This window comes from Bombyx mandarina, chromosome 10 (genome assembly GCF_030267445.1).
Source record: "Bombyx mandarina strain Sakado chromosome 10, ASM3026744v2".
Taxonomy (NCBI): domain Eukaryota; kingdom Metazoa; phylum Arthropoda; class Insecta; order Lepidoptera; family Bombycidae; genus Bombyx; species Bombyx mandarina.
Genome location: NC_143217.1, coordinates 14,269,408 through 14,295,919, shown reverse-complemented (window position 1 = coordinate 14,295,919; position 26,512 = coordinate 14,269,408). Strand labels below are relative to the sequence as shown.

At 39.4% G+C, this 26,512-nt stretch overlaps 1 protein-coding gene across 12 annotated transcripts in view; it reads right to left on the bottom strand.

The window, feature by feature from the left end:
* mmd (disintegrin and metalloproteinase domain-containing protein mind-meld) overlaps positions 1-26,512 on the bottom strand; it is a 937,314-nt gene that overhangs the window by 385,376 nt on the left and 525,426 nt on the right. For 10 of the 12 annotated variants that reach the window (XR_016323709.1, XM_089730674.1, XM_089730671.1 and 7 more), the window contains 3 exons: positions 14,993-15,135; positions 10,221-10,440; positions 4,155-4,327 (listed from right to left, as the gene is read on the bottom strand). Coding sequence is in view for 11 of the 12 variants with exons in the window: in XM_089730674.1 (XP_089586800.1) it covers positions 4,155-4,327; positions 10,221-10,440; positions 14,993-15,135 (536 nt within the window). In the remaining variant the exon portion in view is untranslated. The remainder of the gene's footprint in view (positions 1-4,154; positions 4,328-10,220; positions 10,441-14,992; positions 15,136-26,512) is intronic. The other 2 variants (XM_089730669.1, XM_089730679.1) reach the window with 1 other exon arrangement.

Here is a 26,512-nt window from a genome sequence, read left to right as displayed (position 1 = left end):
TTGTCTTCCTTTTTCCTTTTCTTTTATTTATCTATTTGTATTAATCTAAATCTGTGTGAAACGCAATAATTATTTTATTATTATTACTAGCTGACCCGGCAGACTTCGTAGTGTAACCACCAGTACCTAGTATTAATTCGTTATAACTATGCCTACACTAAATTACACCAAGCTTACTGAGAAGCCGAAAATATGTCATACATAACTAGCTTTTTTTTTACAATTACAAATTATTATGATCAAACCGAATCGCATAATAAAAAAGCACAAAACGTTTAATTAAAAATTATGTATTTTTCGTTCAAACGGAACTAATTTCGTATGTTTTTTATTAAACGACTAGCTGACCCGGCAAACTTCGTAGTGCCTCAATCGATAAATAAAAGACTTAAACTTTTGTATAAAATAAACTTAAAACAAACGAAAGGAATCCGTCCGACGGGGGGGACATCAAAGGAAAAACAAAATTGTTATTTTTATTTAATTTCGAGCATTTTCATATTTATCCTATTATTGCCTTTTAAACCTTCTCTGGACTTCCACAAATAATTCAAGACCAAAATTAGCCAAATCGGTCCAGCCGTTCTCGAGTTTTAGCGAGACCAACGAACAGCAATTATATTTATATTTTTATATATATATATAGATTAAAAAAGTAGGTAAGTTGTGATCGAAACTAAAAAATTAGGAGCGATCGAAAAACCTCCGTAGACATAGATACGTGCTCCCCTAGATACAAAAGTACACCGCTGGCATAATGGAGTTCTGAACATCTCCAAGGAATAGATACCGATTTCACTCTACGTCAATACCGAATTCTCACATCAATCATTCAAACAGATACGGAAAATAAGTGAATCGCATTGTAAGACATTAGTGATGTGCCGTGAATTCTCAGTCAGATCATCCGAGTGTGGTTAGCTTGGCGGTTTTCAAAAATGTTTGTGATTCGTAAATGTGCAGGTGCTGTCATCAGTATAAATGATGACAAGTCCTTACGGATCCATCAGATCGAATAACTCTTGCATTAGATACCTTCAGCTCGAACACTAGGACCAGGCTTAGCGATCCCGGTAGCCGTACTCGTCAAATTCGACAAGGAGGTCGACGTGCAACCTAACCCAAGCATCAGCCCGCTGAGTTTCTCGCCGGATCATCTCGATCATCGGTAGTAGATTCATTCGCGAAGCAGCTACTCTTGAGTTGTTAGGTCCCCTTCAGAGGCGCTCGGGCAGCTGTTAGCAAATCCCACCCCTCCTGGCTGAGCCTTGCTTGCCCACCTGTCCCGGTGAAACTGGAAAGGCCTCTGGGCCACCAGTAATACTTCAATCATAAAAGAAACGATGAGGAGGGTATGCCCTGGCTTTTTGGAGCATCTACTACTACTTTTGTATATACTTGAAGGGCTTGCTTAACGTCAAAGGGAAGATCTTCCACTGAGCGGGTGAAATTTCTCGGTAGACTGACGGTCCAAATGTTTTGAACTTACAAACATATCCTGAAAATGTCGTAAGCGATATTCAGGCATCTGTCAAATATCTTTTCTGATGGCTACCTACCACATATTATTATATCTGTGTCCAGTAAAAAATGTTTGGTACCTAATTATATTTTTGAGTTATTTATAGACTTAAGGTCATCGCGTCAATAAAAATAAAGAGTTCATTGAACATTGAATATTCTTAAAGAGCTACCCCATTTTGAACTCAAATATAATTTCAGCCTAGAGAAGTATATCGCGTGATTCAAGCTGAGATCCGAAATTGTAGGACCATCAAGTCACGGAAGCTTTTAAGATATAATTCGTTGGATTAGAACGGTAATCGGCCGATGGAATTTACGTGGAATCGATTCTGCGTTCACGAGGGTGTGGGTGCGGAACAAGAGCGCTTCACATTTATTATATTGTTGATCAATTTATTGGATTTCTAAATTGACGCCTGGCTCAATAAAATACACATACGTCAACGTCAAACGTAAAACGTCAACGTCAAAAGTCAAACTTCAAACTTTAAACGTCAAACGAGGTTTTTTTTCTGCCGATGGGCAAACAACGCCTACCCGATGCTTACTATCTTACTATACTTACTACTACTACTTACTTACTGGATGGACACCGTTAATGTTTCTCCGACCCAAAAGCATGGGAAGAAAATCTTAATTATCTTCTAAATAAATAAATTACTTCATTATGTATATCGTTTATTCGTCATGTGATCACGGAAACTATGCGTCCGATTTATGTACATTTTTGTTACGATTATTGTAAACAACAAACGTCTCTGTCGTTACCGTTGCTATGGTAACCGAGTTATGTACATACCAAATCGAAAATTTAATTTTTACCGAATTTTGTTACCGTACATTCGCCTGATAACATTTATTTAAGGAAGATGTTGCTAACAGCGAGCCGCATGTTTAAATTAGTTATTGTAGATGAAAAAAAAGGGTTTTTGTTTTGATTAGGCGTTTTTATATGTAGGTGCCAGATACAAATATGAAGCAAGAATAAGAAGCGCATTTAATAATCCGAATACCAAATGACTTTTTTCCTACCTTTGCTTGTAGCTTTGAGAGGCTATATCAGCGTTACCCTAGCGTGTACCCTTTTTTTTTTTTCGGGCCGGGGGCCGAACCTCCTACGAGGTCCCCGCGCGCCCCGTATGTGAGACTCAACGATCTGCAGGTGCAGGTGCAGGTGAGAGCAGATCGCAGGCCCAAGGATTTTAAGGCCCATCCACTAAACGACTCACCCTAGCGTGTTGCTAAAACTGGCCCTAGCAAGAGTAGTGCTTCGCAGAATCTACCACCAGATCAGAAACGCGATTCACTAAGAAGATCCGGCGAGAGACTCAGTGGACTAGCTTCATGGCAAGAACAAAGCCAAAGTATAGGTGAAAACGTATCCGTTAATTTGAAACTTGTTGTCCGCGAAGCATTCGAAATGGACAATTTCAAATTCAGCGTTTTCGCTTAAGCACCCTCGTTCGTTACTCGAATTAATTCGCTCGTTTCGCTTGGATTAATTCGAGCACAGCTCGTCGGCGATCTGCTTGTTCAGAAAAGGGCTGTAAGCTGATTAGCGCTTGAAATTCGTTGCGGGGACGTCTCTCGTGCCGATATAGTTCTGTTGCTGCTTTCGATTTACGAATCCATCGTCATAATTGAAATTCTTTGATTAATATATCGTGTTCGCGTGGAATTATGAGTATGATAGTAACAGATATATCCATAAGATATTATATGATACATGCATATATAATAAAATCGATTTTTTTACTAATAGATTTCGTTCTGTGGTCGAAATTCTATTATAGTTATTGACACTTCAAGGCAGACTTAAACTTGACTTTCTTACATTCAACTTTCTTTATTATTGTTTAATCTTGTAAAGATGGTAAAAAAATATTTGTTTCCAAAGTTTATAGTGCAAAAATTCCGAAGGCTACATTTACATAACAACAAAAAGTATTGACGAATGAGTGGAATAAAATGGTTGGACGAGCTCACAGCCCACCTGGTGTTAAGTGGTTACTTGAGCCCATAGACATCTACGACGTAAATGCGCCACCCACCTTGAGATACAAGTTCTAAGGTCTCAAGTATAGTTACAGCAGTTGCCCCAAACTTCAAAGCGCATTACTGCATCGCGGCAGAAATAGGCAGGGTGGCGGTACCTACCCGCGCGGACTCACAAGAGGTCTTACCACTAGTAAAAGATATTGAGTGAAAGGAATATTTCTTGATTCTAAAATACTGCAGACATTTGACACGCAATGTAATAAAATTAAAATTCAGCTCATGCTCGAGGTCAATGCCCCAAGAATTTGGAAAACAATCTCTCTATATTTAGCGACTCCACGATATAATTATACTAGCGACTCGCCCTCGCTTCGCTTCGGAAACTGTAATTTATTATTGATTTCTCCACTATTTAATGGATGTTATTATACATACAAACCTTCCTCTTCAATCACTTTATCTATTGAAAAAAACCGCATCAAAATCCGTTGCGTAGTTTTAAAGATTTAAGCATACGTAGGGACAGACAGATATAGGGATAGAGAAAGCTTTTTAATTTTAGACTATGTAGTGATGTTCTGAGAAACTTATGAGTGAGCTAGCTATGCATAACGTGTAAGGCATGATCTTACGTGAGAAGTTGTGTCGTGTCCTTTTCGATTTTGAATAGTTTTCTCGCCGCGTAGTCGCTGAAGGTGTGGATGGCTCTCGTGATGTCCGCCTTCCTGTCGATGGCGGCTTGGTCAGCACCCTGCCACGACTCGATGTACACCAGTGAGACCCTAGTATTCAGCGTACGGAAATACTGTGGAAGAAAGTAATTATAATAAGAGACGATTTTTTTTAAGCTATTGTATGTTTTATCGCGGGCTTTGAGCGCGGCGACCGAATCAATAAATTCCGTAATGAAAATAAAGCCTAACACCCCCACTCCGCCTACCATGTAGCTCGCGTTCAACACATTCACACGTTGCGCTTGTGTAGTGTTTGTGAATAAGCGCGCGGCGTGACGTCGCACTGCATACGCATCATGAAAAGTCTGCCCATCTCTCTATCGCACGGTCTAGCTTATGAGTGTGAAGGGGACAGTTAATGTTTTGCTTTGTTAATGTTTATAAATATAGCGTAGTCTTATTTTATTATTGTTTTAATATTAAATTATTATTGTCTAATTATAGTGACATAAATTGATTAAAAATGCTATGCAATAGCTTTACCGGGGCAGTCCCCGAGTGCCACACGTGTTTTCTTTATTGCTTGGGGGGGTTGACGAGCTCACGGCCTACCTGATGTTAAGTGGTCACCGGACCCCATAGACATCTACAACGTAAGCGCTTGAGATATGAGTACTAAGGTCTCAGTATTTACAGTACAACGGTTGCCCCACCCTTCAGACCGAATGCATATTTAATTGGTTCTTGTGGCGAATTTTGCTTAAGTAATAGAAGCGTACAGAAATTCTCAAATTTGTCTTCTCTCTTTCTCTCTCTCTCTCTCTTGGCCTTTCTGAGCTTGCAGTAGAAATAAGCAAAGCTTTTTTTATAATTTTTATATTCCACTGCTTTATTTTTCATGAGACACATGACCCGTTGCTCTTTCCTTGTCTTTTTTTAATACGACTGCACCTTATGCGTCTGCTTCAGACTTCGCTGTGCTTCTGAGCTAACTTATATGTCCTAGACACGGTACATCTACATACAGCTAATCAAAAATGGGTTGTAATCACTTTAGCAGTTTTCTTTCTGTGAGAGTAAAAAATCTGCCAGTTATGTTTGCCCCAAATTACAAAACTACAAGGTATGGTTCAAATAATACTGAATAATACTGAATTCATTACGATTAATTAACATATTAGTGCTTTTGTTTTCTCTTACAATATTATTTTAGTTATGTTATTGGACATTATATTCTAATAGTTGTGATTTCTCGATTCCTTGTTCATTATCTTTAGTAACAAGTTTCAGGTACATGTAATTCAAAGTAGGAGTGTACATTAACTCGCCGAGTTATCTGCGATGAACCAAACTATCTGTGAAAGTTCGTCTCGCGTAAGTTTCACGTACTTACTTCTGTAACTGCCAGACGAATATTTTATGTGTCGAATGTATACGTCAGATACGCTTCAAGCTTACACGTAAAGTTTTTAATGAATTGCTGACGGACATTTGTCGGAAACAAAACATAGAGCACAACCGGAATGTTTGTAAAGTTCAGCAGTCACTCCACTTTTGTTGCCTCATGAAATACGCACTTAACGTTTGACGTTCACGGTGAAGGAATAGCATCGTGTAATAAAAATCAAAACCCGCAAAATTATAATTTACGTAATTACTGGTGGTAGGACGTCTTGTGAGTCCGCACGGGTAGGTACCACCACGCTGCCTATTTCTGCCGCGAAGTAATGCGTTTCGGTTTGAAGGGTGGGGCAGCCGTTGTGCTGTTAGAACTCATACCTCAAGGTGAGTGGTGGCATTTACGTTGTAGATGTCTATGGGCTCCAGTAACCACTTAACACCAGGCGGGCCGTGAGCTCGACAATCCATTTAAACAATAAAAAAGGCATTTCGGTGCTTTTTGGGGCAGCTGGTCGGGTACATTGGTCAAACTAACCAGAGCATGATTTTATTGAATAGGTTATCTGCATTAGATGTTCTGTGTCTGACAGACACAGAACTTGAGGATGAGACAACGCAGGTCAGGCGAGGTTTTTAGAACGGTGTGGATCTCTTCTCGTCTCAACGTCGATCTTCAGTGCTAAGCGTTAAGAGCGGAGTTTTTCCTAATGGGTTACATTATTCCGCATTGCTGCGATGCTAAGAAATCCCTTATACAATACAGTTGAGACTTTGAACTTATATTTCGAGATGGTAGGCGTCTATTACCACAAGTACTCCAAATAACAAATCTAGAGCAATAAAGATTAAAATATCTTTATCTCTTGTTCATAGAATGGGATTGGAATTCAAACGTCCATTAACAAGATGTTTCTTTGTACTTAATTCGACTGTTCTTCAAGTTTTAACGACATTAGAAGTCCATATATTGTTCTAAGCACTTGTCCTAATGTTAGAACTAAGGTTCTTTTATCGTCAATGACACGCAGGCCGGGTTTTGGCCCTGCCTCTAATGGGGGCAAGATCAAATTGTTACCGCCGTCACTGTGGTAATACGGGCGCCACTGACATCCGGTATTTTGTCGCATAATCACTTGCCTCCCGCAGTTACACGGACCGTGGCTGTGTGGATTTAAAGTACTTATATTTGTGTAAATGTTACATATAAATGGTGTGCTGGTTTCAGAAAATACCAAAATCATGTTTGAAAATTTTCATGATGAAGTTTTTTGCAAGTTTTACTTATTTATTTTATTGCTAGATGGGTGGAAGAGCTCACAGCCCACCTGGTGTTAAGTGGTTACTGGAGCCCATAGACATCTACGACGTAAATGCGCGGCCCACCTTGAGATATAAGTTCTAAGGTCTCAAGTATAGTTACAACGGCTGCCCCACCCTTCAAACCGAAACACATAATTGCTTCACGGCAGAAATAAGCAGGGTTACCGCCCGATTAGCCTCCTCATGTCTCTAGGCAAACTGTATGAGCGTCTGCTCTACAAACGCCTCAGATACTTCGTCTCATCCAAGGGCATTCTCATCGATGAACAATTCGGATTCCGTACAAATCACTCATGCGTTCAACAGGTGCACCGCCTCACGGAGCACATTCTTGTGGGGCTTAATCGACCAAAACCGTTATACACGGGAGCTCTCTTCTTCGACGTCGCAAAAGCGTTCGACAAAGTCTGGCACAATGGTTTGATTTTCAAACTATTCAACATGGGCGTGCCGGATAGTCTCGTGCTCATCATACGGGACTTCTTGTCGAACCGCTCTTTTCGATATCGAGTCGAGGGAACCCGCTCCTCCCCACGACCTCTCACAGCTGGAGTCCCGCAAGGCTCTGTCCTCTCACCCCTCCTATTTAGCTTATTCGTCAACGATATTCCCCGGTCGCCGCCGACCCATTTAGCTTTATTCGCCGACGACACGACTGTCTACTATTCTAGTAGAAATAAGTCCCTAATCGCGAAGAAGCTTCAGAGCGCAGCCCTAGCCCTAGGACAGTGGTTCCGAAAATGGCGCATAGACATCAACCCAGCGAAAAGTACTGCGGTGCTATTTCAGAGGGGAAGCTCCACACGGATTTCCTCCCGGATTAGGAGGAGGAATCTCACACCCCCGATTACTCTCTTTAGACAACCCATACCCTGGGCCAGGAAGGTCAAGTACCTGGGCGTTACCCTGGATGCATCGATGACATTCCGCCCGCATATAAAATCAGTCCGTGACCGTGCAGCGTTTATTCTCGGTAGACTCTACCCCATGATCTGTAAGCGGAGTAAAATGTCCCTTCGGAACAAGGTGACACTTTACAAAACTTGCATAAGGCCCGTCATGACTTACGCGAGTGTGGTGTTCGCTCACGCGGCCCGCACACACATAGACACCCTCCAATCCCTACAATCCCGCTTTTGCAGGTTAGCTGTCGGGGCTCCGTGGTTCGTGAGGAACGTTGACCTACACGACGACCTGGGCCTCGAATCAATTCGGAAATACATGAAGTCAGCGTCGGAACGATACTTCGATAAGGCTATGCGTCATGATAATCGCCTTATCGTTGCCGCCGCTGACTACTCCCCGAATCCTGATCATGTAGGAGCCAGTCACCGTCGACGCCCTAGACACGTCCTTACGGATCCATCAGATCCAATAACCTTTGCATTAGATGCCTTCAGCTCTAATACTAGGGGCAGGCTTAGGGACCCCGGTAACCGTACTCGTCGAACTCGACAAAGAGGTCGACGTGCAACCTAACCCATGCATCAGCCCGCTGAGTTTCTCGCCGGATCTTCTCAGCGGGTCGCGATTCCGATCCGGTAGTAGATTCATTCGCGAAACAATTGCTCTTGAGTTGTTAGGTCTCCTTCGGAGGCGCTCGGGCAGTTGTTAGCAAATCCCACCCCTCTTGGCTGAGCCTTTGCTCGCCCACCTGTCCTGGTGAAACTGGAAAGGCCTTCGGGCCACCAGTAAAGTTTCAATCATAAAAAAAAAAAAAAAAAAAAAAAAAAATAAGCAGGGCGGTGGTACCTACCCCCGCGGACTCACATGTAAGTAATATAGCTTAAATTAAATTAGCAGGCGCGCAGTAGGTATGCACGCTTGGAAGCACTGCGGACTTTTTGTCGGGAAAGTGAGGTGTGAAGTTGTGTGAATTGTTTTATTGTGTTCATTTAGTGTTTCTTAAGGTTTAACAATGTAATAATTGTGGTTTATTAACCGTTTAGCTTCTGTGAAAGCGCACAAGTCTGGGAAAATAAAATAAAAGTGTTCTTCCAAAACGCTCACTGTATTATCGGTTAATACTGGTGGTAGGACCTCTTGTGAGTCCGCGCGGCTAGGTACCACCGCCCTGCCTATTTCTGCCGTGAAGCAGTTATGCGTTTCGGTTTGAGGGGTGGGGTAGCCGTTGTAACTATACTGAGATCTTAGAACTTATATCTCAAGGTGGGTGGCGCATTTGCGTTGTGGATGTCCATGGGCTCCAGTAGCCACTTAACATCGGGTGGGCTGTGAGATCGTCCACCCAACTAAGCAATAAAAAAAAAATAAAGAAAAAAAAATTCCCACCATTTTACGGTGAGATCATTTTATCTCATTCCAGCTGTTATTTCATGGGATAGTAGGTATATGATTTATATAAAAAACATTGTTCTAATGATATGGTCACAAAAAGTTACAGAAAAACATTAAGTTTATTATGGTTAAGCATGGGTGTGTAAAAAAATAAAAGACCTAGCCGATTGATTAGTTCACAGGTCTCTGTTTAGCCATTACATAGATATTACACGAAATTCTTTGTGCAGACTGTTAAAATTCAAAATCGAATCACAAAATATGACCTAGGAAACCAGTCAAGATATAAGTCAGTCAGTATACACGTGTTGAGTAAAAAATAGCAACATGTTTGCGGGATTTCAAAACCGGCATAGTGGCTTCGCTCGTTTTAAGTGCAACTGAAATTCAGCAAACTGTGTTTTTGATAAAAACAGTATGATATTGCTTGAGCTGATCTGGTGATCTTGGGAGTTGGGTAACAGATCTCTTATATAACAACTAGTAATATATCTTGGGCTCGTAAAATTTTTGGCAACGAAAATGCTTTTATAAAGCACGATCTTTTGGTTTTTGGGACGATGATCGTGGCTGCCGACCGCAGATTTTTTATTGGTTCTGACACTCGGTTTCAGGTAGGAATCAGAATTTTGAATAAATACTTTTGTTAATTGCCATTGGTTTTAGGGTTTCTTGCTTCGTAGCAAATTGGACAGGAAGTTGGACGAGCGGTATTACAGCGTGCTTTAAGTATCTATTTTACTGACAGCTTGGTTTCTTTCACTGCAGCACAAGGGCCTTCTTCCACCATGTCCATTTTATACTGTATACTTCAAGTTAGACGACTGTTGCGTTGTTTTTCAGCGGGATAACAGTGAGTTCATACATTCGTGTGCTATACATTAATTAAGGCAAATGACCAGTCGTATTTTTCTAAGAAATAAAATAAAATCAAACGAAAAAAGTAAACAAAATTGATTAAATGATATATTATACATTGCTGATGGTATGGGCAAAGTAACTCACCAGATCGGCAATATTGGCGACTTGTATCGCATCATGAACCACTTCAGCTCTAGTGCTTCCGTTTCTCCTGTCGAACATGGCCTTGTCTATCACCAGGGCTGTTTCTATATATTTCGTTGTCTCCCTGACGTCTCTGCGGAGCCGTTCGATTAAACCCTTGACTCCCCCGCTCCACAACCAGCGCCAATTGCGTTCTTGGTTCAGACGACCTGGTGCTAATCTGTGGAAGATATTTAACAATTTAAGCAATTTCTTAAGTCATAATCATGTTTTCCTATTGATAGTTATCTTATAAGAACAGGGTACCACACCAGAATCGCAGTTTTAGTTGCCAACATAGTACACGTGAGTACGGTAACTATAGAACTGGTCAAAAGTCACATAAGCCCTATGAATAAATGCGGTATTTGTTAGAATGATCACTTTAGGACACTTAATGATGTTGAGGTCTTCTTTGCCTATTATATGCTCAACACGCTTGCTATAACGTTGACAAGTATACAACTGTATATGTAGTAGATGCTACTAAACATTTTGAGGCATAAGTTCTGGTCTTGGACAGTATTACCACTGTCCCACTCTTCAAATGGTGGCGCATCAGTGTGAGTTCACGACACGACCTATCTTTAAAACATACTTTATGTAAAATCATAAAATTGAAAAGATTATTGAAGATTTAGAAGTATTCCTCAGAAATACTACCTCAAATACAGCGTTATTTCTTTGAGATAAGGCAAACAGAGTGCTCAAGGATTGATGTTCTCAATTAGTGGATGATGTATGCCGATGCTTGGGATCGCTGTTTGGGAAATTTATTGTTGTTCCTACTAAACCTCTTTGGCTGTGGTAGCTGTAGATTGTTGAGAAAAACATTAAGAGCACTTTTTGGAAGGTCAGAAAATGGATATACTTAGGTAGGGTAGGATCTTACGTGGTAATAATCGAAATATTTATTAGAATGGACACACACTGCTATGTCGACTCCTGCTATCTAACCATTCTATTAATTTCTAGTAAATTAACCCATAGACACAGCCCACTGAGTTTCTCGCCGGATCTTCTTAGTGGGTCGCGTTTCCGATCCGGTGGTAGATTCTGCGAAGTACTACTCTTGCTAGGGCCAGTATTAGCAACACACCCGGTTTGAGCCTCGTGAGCTCACCTACACGTCAAGGAGAAGCTGAAATAGCCTCTCAAGGCTATCAGCATAGGTAGAAAAAAAAAACTGTCCCACTTTCTCAATCCAATGCTTGCTGTTCTCAAAAGAGTCGACGTCAGAGAAATAGGTTATTGCAGAGCTGTCAACCAGGTGGACATCAATAGCTTAGAGTTGGCTTCAAATGTGGGATCAAAGTGAAACCGAAATTTGGAGAACAAATCCTCATCGCAAGGAATTTTTAATGCAAACTGTTAACTTAAAAAAATTGTTTTTTTTTATAAAGTACTTATTCATACATCTAAAACATTCAATACCTCTACAAGTTTTTTTTTGTATCAATAAAACAAAGCTCCATTGAAAGCCTGGTTTTGGCTAACTCGTTTCATGAAATGCGATGGAGATATAAAAGTTCGTAGTCCCAGAGGATCGGGTTCCGAATATTAAGGACCTCCTTTCATCAGTCGGCGCCAACAAATGGTGCAGACCGAATAATTTACGACTCGCAAACGGCGAATTTGACCTTTGCCTGACAATTAACTTGTAGTATCTCAAATTTGACTTCGAGGCTGAAATTAGATTTTGTTTATTGCCCTTGTAGGCAAATGAGCATATGGCCCACCTAATGGTGAGCGGTTACCGTCGTTCATGGACTTCAGAAATGCCTGGGACAGAATCACCACTGCCTACTGTACGTGGTGCCTTTATCCTTCTGTGAATGCGTTAGAAGGATCGTGAGGATGTCGTTGCTAAGTGTATAAAATATTTATATCTATAAATCAATACGTTTATAAAATTAGTTAACTCAAACAGAAATATTTATTTTTCCTGGTGGTAGGACCCCTTGTGAGTTTTTCTTTCAGTTGTGTTATATTCACGATTGACTTCCACGGTGAATGAATAACATCGTGTAATAAAAATCAAACCCGCAAAATTTATAATTTGCGTAATTACTGGTGGTAGGACCTCTTGAGAGTCCGCGCGGGTAGGTACCACCACCCTGCCTATTTCTGCCGTGAACCAGTAATGCGTTTCGGTTTGAAGGGTGGGGCATTCGTTGTAACTATACTGAAACCTTACAGCTTATATCTCAAGGTGGGTGGCACATTTATGTTGTAGATGTCTATGGGCTCTAGTTACCACTTAACAACAACACTTAACTTACAAAATATTCAATAGCAATATATCTTACCGCTAGTGTGGCTTTCGTTTTTTAAAAGGTTTTGAAACTGAATTTTATATATAAGATAACTTACGAATACGTAACTTTAAAAGTTAACTTTGTTAGCAAAGTTAGCAGTCTGTTAGTGACAAATTGACTATAGTAACAATACCAAGTTTGTTTATCTCTCGATGTACTAATAACAATAAAAATAATACGGATAGGGCATAAACATGGAACGACATAGCCAAGAAAAATAACCGAGATAAAGTCGATGTAAAAAAAAACGATACGAATAACAAAGCCTTAAGTCGACGACCCGACTAACAAAATTACACTAGAAACAATTAAATGAGAAACTTGAAAAATGGAATAATATTTTATTTAGTTTGTTAAACTTCATTATTGTTTGAACATTCACGAAATTAGGATTTGTTTAGGCTCAGCGCTTTTATAGTTTTATAATCTATTGTTTTCAAGCTTTTATCGCGGGCTTTGAGCGCGGCGACCGAATCAAGAAATTCCGTAACGAAAATAAAACCTAACACACCCCACTCCGCCTACCATGTAGCTCGCGTTCAACACATTCTCACGTTGCGCTTGTGTAGTGTTTGTGAATAAGCGCGCGGTGTGACGTCGCACTGCATGCGCATCATGAAAAGTCTGCCCATCTCTCTCTCGCGCGGTCTAGCTTATGAGTGTGAAGGGGACCGTTAATGTTTTGCTTTGGCTAACGTTTATAAATACAGCGTGGTCTTATTTTATTATTATTTTCTAATTATAATTGCATAAGTTGATAAAAAATGCTATGCCATAGCTTTGCCGCGGCAGTCCCCGCGTGCCACACGTGTTTTTTTTAAGCTTGTAGCTTACTATACATATTCAATATTTCGTTTCAGTTGTATTCAATCTACAACAATAACTCTCTTTATTCAGTTTTGTATTTGAATGCGTACCAAGCGCGAGCCATACAAAACAAAATTTCGAAACAAATTTGCTGGAATATTCTATTTTGAAGAGAGCCGTATTGTTTGAAATACGGAAATATTTTCAAACATTAATCCAATTTGTACGATCTTCATTTGGACAGTATTTTGTGACGTGTTAGACATCTTCATTTGGACAGTATTTTGTGACGTGTTAGGCATCTTCATTTGGACAGTATTTTGTGACGTGTTAGGCATCTTCATTTGGACACTATTTTGTGACGTGTTAGGCATCTTCATTTGGACACTATCTTGTGACGTGTTAGGCATCTTCATTTGGACACTATTTTGTGACGTGTCAGGCAAACTAAGTATCTGAAATTGACAGTCTACGCCTTCAATTTAATTTGATGTCAGTTATAAAAACCAGGGCTTAAATTATATTAAACGGCAGATGAATAGAAAGCAAAACGAGGTTAAAGCTTCGATTGTGTATAAGCTCTGAAACGCCCCACGGAAACGAGTGCTTAATACTCAAGTAAATTTATATTTACACAATTCGACAGTACTCAAGAATTTCTCAGCGTCTGCCAAGATGTGATTAATAATTTTGACGTGAATAAATTTTAAACAAAATAACTAGTAAAGATATTTTAGATTTAATACTTGCATGAAGACATATTTATGAAATGAACTACAATCCACAGCGTTATTATTACGTGACTGTCATGTAAAAATAATACATAGCAATAGTGTTTATCGTTCTGAATAATATAAACTATTTCGGAGAAGATTTCTGTCGATGACATTTATTTTCATAAGGATTTGCTCTTCCGACAATTGACAAGGGCAAACAAATGTGTTTGGATCTTTTTATGGAACAAATAACTGAATAAGCTACGTAGTAAGACCTTGTTTGGAAATCATAGACAACATCGGCATAAATATGCTTCTGTGTGTGTGTGTGTTCTAATACTCTTCTGTTTACTCAATCTTTACAATCTATTTGGCTTTTTTTTCCGCATGGGCCGAAACTCATAAGAAGTGTCTGCGTCTAGGGGGTACATTGGCATATGGAACATGACGGTCTGTAGATGTTGGGAGCAGACCGCGGGCCCAAGGATATTTTTAGAGACCTTTCTACCAAATGGTATAATTATACCACTTTTACTGGTGGTAGGACCTTTTGTGAGGTCGCACGGGTAGGTACCACCACCCTGCCTATTTCTGCCGTGAAGCAGTAATGCGTTTCGGTTTGAAGGGTGGGGCAGCCATTGTAACTATACTGAGACCTTAGAATTATATCTCAAGGTGGGTGGCGCATTTACGTCGTAGATGTCTATGTGCTCCACTTACCACTTAGCACTAGGTGGGCTGTGAGCTCGTCCACCCATCTAAGCAATAAAAAAAATGTATTAAGGGTGTGTTTCAAGATACATTGCAAAAGCACTAGCCGTCTCATAGTTGGTATACATAGACTTAGCAGTCGCATAGAAGTAGATGGTGTTGAGATTACAAGGATACTTACAAACTTGTGGGGTCGTCGTCGAGCGGCTCTTCCAGGTAGCCCACGTTCTTCGTTCTCCTGTTCTTCGGTCGGTACTCGAGTTTGTTAGCGCAGCCCTTGTTGGCCTTAGTTCTCGCTTCGAAGATGACATGTGGGTGCTTCTGCTGGAACGAACCGAAAACAAACGTGACCCGGTTAGTGACATGAATTTTTTACTGGTGGCAGGACCTCTTGTGAGTCCACACGGGTAGGCCTCCCTGCCTACTTCTGCCGTGAAGCAGTAATGCGTTTCGGTTTGAAGGGTGGGGCAGCCGTTGTCACCGTACTGAGACCTTAGAACTGATATCTCAAGGTGGGTGGCGCATTTACGTTGTAGATGTCTATGGGTTCCAGTAATCACTTAAGACCAGGTGGGCTGTGAGCTCGTCCACTCATCTAAGCAATAAAAGAAAATGTTTTGTAGATATTAAATAGACTTAAAACGACTCAGTGGTGCAGTAATCAGCGCTCTGTACTGCTCTGCCGAGGGTTGTGGTTACGAATCCCATAACGAGCAGATTTTTTTTATTACCCTTGTAGGTAAACGAGCATACAGCCCACTTGATGATGAGTGGCTACCATCACCCGTGGACTTCAGCAATGCCAGGGGCAGAGCCAAGCCGCTGCCTACCGTTAAGTACTCTCCACAAGCCTCGTTTGAAAAAGGATATGTCATAGCGCTCGGGAAACACACAGGGGAGCTCAAAGCCGGATGATACGTAGCAAAAAATATTTCTGGAAACGAACTGTGGATGAACGCAGTGGTTCCAGGTAAAAGATTCCTGTGATAAGCAATTGTTTGCTTTTTGTCTGGTCGCTTATCATGTAAATATGTATAAATTTAAACGTATATATAAGTATTTATATCAGCATCTGGTTCCCATAGTACAGGAAATCCTAGTTTAAGGTAAGATGACTGTGTGTGATTTGTGCACTACATTTTTTATTAGTTGATGGGTTAAACATTTTAATCATAATTCGTTAATGTCAGTCTCTAAGCGACACACAAGATAAAATATCAATAACAATAACAGCTAGAGTTATTTGTTGGTAAATAAATCTTACTTATTTACTAGTTTACCAGCAATAGAAATTAGACCATAATCACTAGCACCTGAAGATTTAGATTCATTTTATGTACTTAAAATATTTTTCTAATGAAATACATCTCATCTGTGAACTCATTCAGCCTACGCAATAAAAAAAGGTAGAGAGCGGTTTTTCTTGGAATTTTTTTTGGTTGGCAACACTAAAGCTGGATCTAAAGCTATTAAATTAAAGTATCGGCTGAGACACACACAATAAAATCTTAATACACTGTTTTGTATTTGCTGATTTATAGTTTTAAATAATTGATCTAGAAATTATAGACTAGAGAGATATAGAAGTATTCATTTATTACGTTCTCTGAAAAACTCGATCGAATTTTGATTTAAGACAGAGAGGTACTAAGTAATGGTGAACACGTTTTTATTAGCTTGGTGTATATTTTTTTAGGAAGGAAGGATTACTTGTGGCCCTTTGGCCTTTCTAGTTTCACCAGGGCAGATGGTCGAACAAATTCTCAGCCAGAAGGTTTGGGATTTGATAACAACTGCCCAAGCGGCTGCGGAGGAGATCTAACAACTCAAGGGCAGCTGCTTCGCGAATGCATTTACCACTGCATCGGAATCGCGACCCTCTGAGAAGATCCGACGAGAAAATAAGCGGGCTGGCTTAAGGATTTTGGTTGGTAGTATGATTATCATAGTCTCTAAGCCTGCTCCTAGTGCTAGAGCTGAAGGCGTCTAATGCAAGAGTTATTGGATCTGATGAATTCGTAAGGACGTGTTACCCGGTATGTACATATGTCTGTTTGTTTGTATCTAGCGGAATCTTTGAACGCCATTTTCACCGACTTCAAAATTAACTTGCAATTCGGATTAACTTTAATTTTTTTTGTACGCATTTAAAGAACGATTAGAATACAATGATTTTCTAACTCCGTTGTAATGTCCCGACCAGTATCGACACGATAAAAAATAAGGATGGTTTTTTTTTTGTAAATATTTGTGGTACATTTATTTGTTTATTATACATTCCTATAAATTGAGTAGTTTATCAGAAAATTATATTTTTGATGCCTGATTTTTAGAATGTAAAAACCAAAATACAATATAAAAGTACTATGTACTTTACTAATCGCAACCTTAAACTTATAATTAAATTAAAATTTAGAATTTAAACTTTGATTTCGAATATTTAGGCCCTCAATGCAGCTCTGTATTATATAACCTTGCAGAGTCCCAGACGCCCGCAGTAACATTCAATACAATTAAGGTTACGGTCCACATCATTCGGCCGCTCAATAATTTCGTAATGCAAAATTAAAGTGAGGTGATACTTCAAGATGTCTCGTTACTAAAATATTAAATATGAGTACTTCTGAGCGATCCGAAAAATTGTTTTTAAAAGTCGATATTACAATGAAATAAAATAAATGAAAATCTATATAGGGAAGTAATACCACATTTTTTGTTGAATGTCGAAGGCTTGGTTAAATTTACATTAATATATCTTGTCTGGTACATGTATGTTACTGGTGCTGAGGTTTGCTGGCTTCCTTCACTCTTACTTTTAACCGCTTCTCTAATTGCGGTACATGTGTTTTGCGTGTATTATCGATAATACAGAAATACTTTTTATCGTTAGCAAACTACATGGGAAACTATGCATTTAAAGGAACCTTAATCATTCGCCAGTGTAAAAAATATACGTTACAATGGCAACAAAATTAAAAATTAAATTAAATTGTATCTATAAGTACTGCAATATAAAAAAAAATTAAGAAGAAAATATACGGTATAGTCTCAGTAAGGTCTAAACATTTTTTATAACTTAGTAATGCTTCCAACTGCGTGATCAAAGCCATCAATAATATAATTAATTTCTCTCTAAACCAATCAGTAGCATCCTTCCTTAATCAATATTCAGTTTCCTTTGCCCTTGAACTGATAGATTGTTGGCAACATTGATTGATTGCTCCTGTCAGCCGTGCTAACGTTGACAACTGGTGACAGATCTATTGTCACTTCTTCAATGTCACAGACAATGTTAAATGCATTGTAAACGGGATTTCGAGTTTTTGATGTTGCCAAAATTGGATTGCCAGAACTATAGATAATAAATAAATAATAATTAAAAAAAAAGTAACAAAATACGCTTTTATAGAAAATCCAACTAAAAATAGAAAATAAATTTTAATAAATTTGCATTAAAAATAGTGTAGTTATTTTATTGTAATTTTTGGTTGAATTTTCTGTAAAAGCGTATTTTGTTAGTTTTTTATTAATCCGACGTTTTGAACGGGGTCAAAATCATGTTCAAAGATTCTGTTACAAACATACATACGTCTGAAGCTAATAACAGCGTATTCAAATTGATAAGTGTATTTTTTTTTTAATATCAAAAAAGTATGTTTTATTAATTGGCATTCATGAGCTTTGCTAACCATTTAACAGCAAAACGAGCTGTGAGCTTCGTTTGTCTATTTACAGTCGTAAAAAGATACACGTTCACGTTTTGCCGCGGCGCTGCTGTGCGACCGGGCGGCGGCGTGGGTAAATGAAAAATGGCGCCAATTTAGAGAGGCAAACGCCGCTAAATTGGATATTTCTCACGGGCTGAGCCGCTGGCGAGTTTTCGCGTATGTTTGCCAGCAAACTTTACATAGCAAGGTTTTATTTGCGACGACAGAGGTTAGCTGCCTACATAGTTTTTTAATGTTCAGATGCAATGATTCGTGATTGTAAACAAGCACGTCACCTGAAGTTGGATTTGAAAATTTACTTGGGAACGATCTTTTTTTTTGTATATATTTTTTTAACTGCCTATGTGCGTCGAGGAGCTCACGGCCCATCTGTTGTTAAGTGGTTATCGGAGCCCACAGACATCAATAGCGGAAATGCCGTCACCCACTTTGAGACATGAGTTCTAAGCAGCAGCGCCGCTGCGGCGCCTCTCAAACCGAAACGCATTACTGCTTCACTCTCTTACAAATTTGAGTTAACTTTTACGCTATTGAGAACGTTAAAAAAGCACTCAGATAACAGTGCGTGATATGTTTCCAGTTATTATTATTACTATTAAGTATGAAAGCACCGTATTTAGTTGCGCTATAAGTCAAATGTTACCCGTATTAGTGTCCCATTCAGGTCGCGTTACGGACAACGATGCTCTGATTGGCTTAGCTAAGAGTTCGAATACTGCAATTAACCAACTTATCGTCGAATGTTCTCTAATGAGAAAACTTTATCAGCCCGAACTTGGCGTTTTCTTTCTTTGTTAGTAAGTGTTCCATAACGCGGTACTGATAAACGGCGCTTCATCGAAGTATGATTTTTTTTTTACCTGTCCTGATAGCCTTGAGATGTATTTCCGCTTTGCTCTTTTTTTTTCCACAGGAGAAAATCGCCGGATCCCCATCCACGTGGTAGGTAGGTTATGTGGGAGTTGAACCTCACTAAAAACTCCTGCCGCTCACAACCGGAGCCCTACCTCAGACCGGGCCGGAGCCCAGTCGGGTCTATTGAGACGGCTGGACAGGGTTGACGCCGAGCACATTACATCCATCCCGCCGTTTAGCTTTGTCCTAGCGCTTAGGTGAGCACTCGAGGCTCAAGCCGGGAGTTTTGCTAACCCTGGCCCTAGCAAGGGAGTGCTTCGCAGAATCTACCACCGGATCGGAAACGCGACCCACTGAAAAGATCTGGCGAGAAACTCAGTGGGCTGTGTCTACGGGTTAATTTACTCACCGAGCCTGAAGTATGATGAGGATATTGAAATTCTTAATAATATGCGTGATGCAGTTATCTTTTCATGGCAGAAATATATTGTATCCACACGTGCATCTTGTGGGTAAAGGCTGGACGAAAACGTTTTATATTAAAATCTCCTTCGAGTGCGAAATATATTTCAATGAAATGCAATTTCAAAATCTCTACAGCATGATAAACGAGGAGTAATAAACTGGTGAATACACGAGGGCCATCACACGTGTGCTTGTACACAAGCTCGCGGAACATTTGATAGCGTTTATATATATGTATATACAGCTCATGTCGTAAATTCAAAGTTTTCGTTGTATCCCGCAGATTCGAGGCTTTGTACTTCGAAATGTTTTCATAAATATTACAAATATATTACACAGTTTATATCCTACCTTTCTACGCAAACCAACGGGACGATTATATCGCACATATTTGCAAGTCATCTTTAGTACTAGATATTTCTAAATGAGCACTGTATTTTTTTGGATTTAAGGTGAACTCTCAACAGACTAGTTGGGGAATTAAACAATTTGCATAGCAAGTGTTCTCTGGACGTTTTAGCTGGCGTTGTTGGTGTTGACAGTTTTAGACGAGAACAACCTTGCTCAATGAGCTTTTTCAGTTATGTAACAGCGTATTTGGTAGTAAATGTGTAATAATGTTAAATTTTCATGCAAAGTTATATATGTTTTTTTTCTGTAATATTATACAATGAGCCGCTTTTTTTTAACAACTGTAAGCATTATCAATGAAAATCATCTGCGAAAACGCGGTCTAATAATAAACCACGGTTGCTAATTAAACTTGAAACTTACTTAGAATACCTATGTAAGCGTTAATTTTCACATCATATTCTGGCTTTTGTGCCCGTCCAAAAAATGTGCTTGAGATCCACAACTTTGAATAATTTAGTGGCCCCTCAACCTGTCCCGGTTTGAGGAGGGCCTGCAGTATGCTAATCAGACCGTGCCTGGGTTTCTGCCTTGTCTAAATGTTCTCAGACTCAATTAGGGGTTCTGACCTCATTTATGAACTGTAGTGTTTGATGCAAACATCGTTGTGTTTGAAAATCAGGTGTTGATTACCGAGTTATCTTTTTGGGTGCATTAGACGTAGTTTTTCATTATTTTCAAAGCTTTTGTAAGTAGGCACTACCTTGCCCTCTTTGCAGATTATCGAGAAGTAAACGAGAATCGCCAATACAGACTAGCTTGTACGATGGCTTATTGATGGTCAACCTCCAGTAGCGGAGAGGCACCTTAAGAAGAAAAATAATGCAAAAAAATAGCCATAACTAGCGCCCGCCATCGGAGCAGAGTTCATCCATACTTAGAACCACTGCGTTCATCCACAGTGTGCTTCCGAGACCTTTTTTACCTATCGGTCTTGGAATGAGCTCCCCTCCATGGTGTTTCCCGAGCGCTATGACATGTCCTTCTTCAAACGAAGCTTGTTGTGAGTACTTAACGGTAGGCAACGGTTTGGCTCTGTCTGGTCATTGTTGACGTCCATGAGCTACGGTAACCACTCACCATCAGGTGGGCCGTATGTTCGTCTGCCTATAAGGGTATACTGTCATAGCGGTCCCTTCATAGCGGACCTCATGATTTTTTCGTGACAGAGCCATACAGGATGACGGTACTTATCCGTGTAATCGCGCAATATACTATAGGACCGATCGACCAGGTAATTTGAAGATATTTCCCAGCAAAATCTGTATTTTACAATCTATACAGTGAATCGCGCAGTCAATAGTAATTGCATTATTCAAGCAAATAGCTGTCCCTGGGCAATAAATAAGCCTCAGGTGGAGTAAAACTACGTAGTCTTAAATCTACTTCCTTCTAAATTACATATAGTGTGCCTTTGATACAAGGCTGTATTCAGAGAGAAAGAACGTGGGTCATACTGAAACTTTAAGATTGATCAAAGCTCGCGAAGTAAAGAACCGTATTCGTAACTATTGTAAGTACATTTACTTTTTGTTCCACGAAATTAGGGTCGGTGCAACCTAGTTGAAATATTGAGAAAAAATGTACAAATAACTTTACATTTGAACGAAAATGAAATTCGAAATATCAATCCAGATTTAAAGGAAGAGGTAGACCTAAGAAAGAATGAATGGATTGCGTGAAAGTCGATATCTATACTAATATTATAAAGAGGAAAGATTTGTTTGTTTCTTTGTATTGAATAGGCTCCGAAACTACTAAACTGATTTGAAAAACTCTTTCACTGTTTGGGAGCTACACTATTCCCGAGTGACATAAGCTATAATATTTTTTGAATAAAATTTGGGATCTTTACTAAAACTTCAATAATGTAACCCAAGGTGTAATAAAGCAAGGTGATGATAAAATAAAATATTGTACTACGACTTTGTAGAACACATTATTAATTACAAAAAGTGTCGCGACAGCATATGTCTAACTATTGTAGTTATGCCGCAATAAGTGTTCTTTTGTTTAAAAAAATAAAACAACGTCTAATATTGTTGAAATTTTTGTTACAGCCCCGAGCGGAGTCGGAGCGGGCTGCTAGTATGTAATAAGGAAGTGAGCGAAGAAATGGTATATGATAGAGGAGTATTGAAGGAGAAAACATGTTGCGTCGCTGAGCAGAAGAATGATTTAGGTTTACTTAAAAAAATAGTGACAATTTTAGTTTATGTTTCCCCGAGTAATAATACAATGCAATGAGATACTTCATTTTGACGAAATACGATACGTAATGTTAAAATTAGAAGTTAAGAAGATAATGCGTGCTTGTAAAAAAAATGCTACAAAATAAAAACACTTAAATTGTACAAAATGGCAGCGGGTTGTTAGGAAATTGGAAACGGAGATATTCAAAATGTTATGTTGTCCGGAAATATGGATCGTTTGGCGTAAAAAAATTTGTTACAGCGGCAACATATCTTTCAGACAGGTAGCTTTGTGTGGACAAAGCTCAGCTCGCGTATCCTAACAACGGTCGTGCAATTCTATAAATAATTTCACACCGTCAGGAAATTTCCGTGCAATTCCTGCTCTTGACAAGTAATTTGAAGTCATCTTTGCAAGAGATTGTGCGCGGCGGGTGCTCGGACGACACGCGGACCGAACAACAATATATTATGTACATATGAATGAAAGTTGAAGTCAATAGATTTCATGAAGAATATAAATAAAAACTAATACCTATATTTTTCTATGATGGCACACAAATTATGATTTGTTCAATTTGGTATTTGGCTAGTGTGAATTTCAAACGCTTATAACTAAATCTCTTAAGTTTTTACTGCCTCGGTATGTAGACAAGCATACGTACCGCTTGAGCGGGAGTTTACGACGTGAGTTATCTCCGAATCTCTGCCTTTTTTTTTCTTTGATTATATGGGATGGACGAGCTCATAGCCCACCTGGTGTTAAGTGGTTACTGGAGCCTATAGACATCTACAACGTAAATCGTCAACGTCTCAGTATGGTTACAACTGCTGCTCCACCCTTCAAACCGAAACGCATCACTGCTTCACTGCAGAAATAGGCAGGATGGTGGTACCTACCCGTGCGGACTCACAAGAGGTCCTACCACCAGTAATTATGCAAATTATAATTTTGTAGGTTTAATTTTTATTACACGATGTTATTCCTTCACCGTGGAAGTCAATCGTGAACATTTGTTAAGTACGTATTTCATTAGGAAAATTGGTACCCGCCTGCGGGATTCGAACACCGTTGCATACGATACCATAGATACGAATGCACCGGACGTCTTATCTTTTAAGCCACAACGACTTACTACTACTGCTTATATCTGCCGCATTTATTCTGCATACTGTTAACCTTTGTTATCTTTGTTCAGTTCTATTTGTGTTTAGCTTTTATGAGATAGCGAACTAGCTACACTCAACATGCACGGTGAACTGTATGTATCAATTATTACATTACTCATTCGGTGAGAAAACCACAAATTGGAATACACTTTAGAGTACCTATGTACCATATAAACACCTAAATGAACAGATTCACCAATGTAACATATGACGAACAACTAATACTACGTACATGAGAATAAATGATGCATATTATTGCGTATTAATCAGTGAGTTGTGCGTAAATTATAATGCGGTGTCGATACAGTTGTGTTGAATAATTAATTACAATTACTAATTAAATAATAGAGATTTAGTGGTGACTGTTAATGCGTGTGTTAGTGGAGAACAGTTTATTTTTAATTAAAATATTACGTTTCTGCGACTAGGTACGGTCTGAAATACAGTCATTTTTTAATGTTTTTAGTGGCGATAAGGGCAGATGAACTCAGAGGCCACCAGGTATTAAATGGTTCCACATACATCATAAGGTGAATCACCCGCATTTGGACAGAATATCAATACATAATCGCAATACATAGTTTTTCCCCACGTTCCTTTTTCCCACCCAACAAATCATCACTTGCTTGCTTTGCTATCAATTCTCACATTATTTTTTTTTATTGCCTCGATATGTGGACGAGCTCACAGCCCACCTGGTGTTAAGCGGTTACTGGAGCCCATAGACATCTACAACGTAAATGCGCCACTCACCTTGAGATATAAGTTCTAAGGTCTCAGTGTAGTTACAACGGCTGCCCCACCCTTCAAACCGAAACGCATTACTGCTTCACGGCAGAAATAAGCAGGGCGGTGGTACACATTGCCGAGCCGAAATGTAAAATTTCCGCAGCGCATATATTATGTTTGTAATTAATAAAAAACTATCTGTGGAATAGATTTATAGTCAACAGTAAAGGATATTTCCCAAAAAGTACAGTAATTAAAGACATAATAATAATTATTTTATTTTTATTTTTTCTTCATTTAAAATTTGAATTCTGAGTTCAGCCCTGTACTTCACTAGTCGCGTTCGCAACGACATTGTCTCACATACTATGCACCGTAAACATATTGGTAGAGTATAAATTGTACGCTGTTAGGGGGAAGTGCATTCAATTTACCGGGGCCTTTTCATTTTAGATCGAGTCTGATCATAAAATAACAGGCACTTGTTTTTGTGCTTCGTCATATTTAGTTTGATTACATATTGGAAAATAACCTATGCAATGTTATAGTCGTTAATTAAAAGGTTGGATATGATGATATTTGCTTCTTGTACAGAATACGGAGTCCATAGTAATATCAATGGTACCTTATGGGGATCTAAAGTCTAAGTTTCTATACTTAAATAATAAGTTAAGTTCATAATTCAAAAGTCTTCAGTTTTTATTTTATTTTTTCAAATACCTATCAAGACTTTCACAAAAATAAACCTCAGTATTAAGAGCGGCATAATCATATCACTTACACTTTTTGGCACAGTTGAGTTTCCTTTTTTTTTATTGCTTAGATGGGTGGGCGAGCTCACAGCCCACCTGGTGTTAAGTGATTACTGGAGCCCATAGACATCTATAACGTAAACGCGTTACCCACCTTGAGATATAAGTTGTGAGGTCTCAAGTATAGTTACAACGGCTGCTCCACCCTTCAAATCGAAACGCATTACTGCTTCACGGCAGAAATATACGGCATATATAATTTCCGTGAAAGTACGATAAAATAAAAAAAAATCCGCTTTCCTGTATACTATACTAGCGACCCGCCCGCGCTTCGCTTCGGAAACATGAAATTTTATTATTGATTATTTACGACATCACATTAGAAACCTCAAAAACAACAGTACTTCTCCACTATTTAATGGATGTTATTATACATATAAATCTTCCTCTTCAATCACTCTATTTATTAAAAAAAAACGCATCAAAATCCGTTGCGTAGTTTTAAAGATTTAAGCAGACATAGGGATATAGCACCACCATTTTTCCATCGCACCGCCCGCCACCGGAGTAGAGTTCATCCATACTACCTGGAGCCTCTGCGGTCATCCACAGTGCGTTTCCAGAGGTCTTTTTTGCCACGTACCATCCGGCTATGGAATGAGCTCCCCTCCACGCTGTTTCCCGAGCGCTATGACATGTCCTTTTTCAAACGAGGCTTGTGGAGAGTATTAAACGGTAGGCAGCGGCTTGGCTCTGCCCCTGGCATTGCTGAAGTCCATGGGCGACGGTAACCACTCACCATCAGGTGGGCCGTATGCTCGTCTGCCTACAAGGGCAATATAAAAAAAAAAATATAGGGACAGAGAAAGCGACTTTGTTTTATACTATATTATTATACTACTTTTAGTCTTGCAGCACAAAATAAAAGGGGTTTCATTCGTTTTATCTACGAGTTATCGGGAACGTGCGTTCGAAACGTCCCCGGAACGATTCCGTAACGTTTTTGTCACTGTCAGTATGAACGATCGTTTCTGGCGAGAGAGAAAGACCTGTTTAAGGTGAACGGGCTGCGGTTTACGTGCGAGCGGGTAGCGTGTTTCAAACCTTCTCGCTTTTTTTCTCTCCTACCTATGCTGATAGCCTTGAGAGGCTATTTTAGCTTCACCCTAACGTGTGTAGGTGAGCTCACGGGGCTCAAACCGGAGTGTTGCTAATACTGACCCTAGCAAGAGCAGTGCTTCGCAGAATCTACAATCGGATCGGAAACGCGACCCACTGAGAAGATCCGGCAAGAAACTCAGTCGGCTCCTTCTTGCTATACAGCTAGCAAAGGTATTTTTACAACATGGTTCCAGAATAAATCCCTAAAACCCTCTTATAATAGCGGTACTTCTATAAG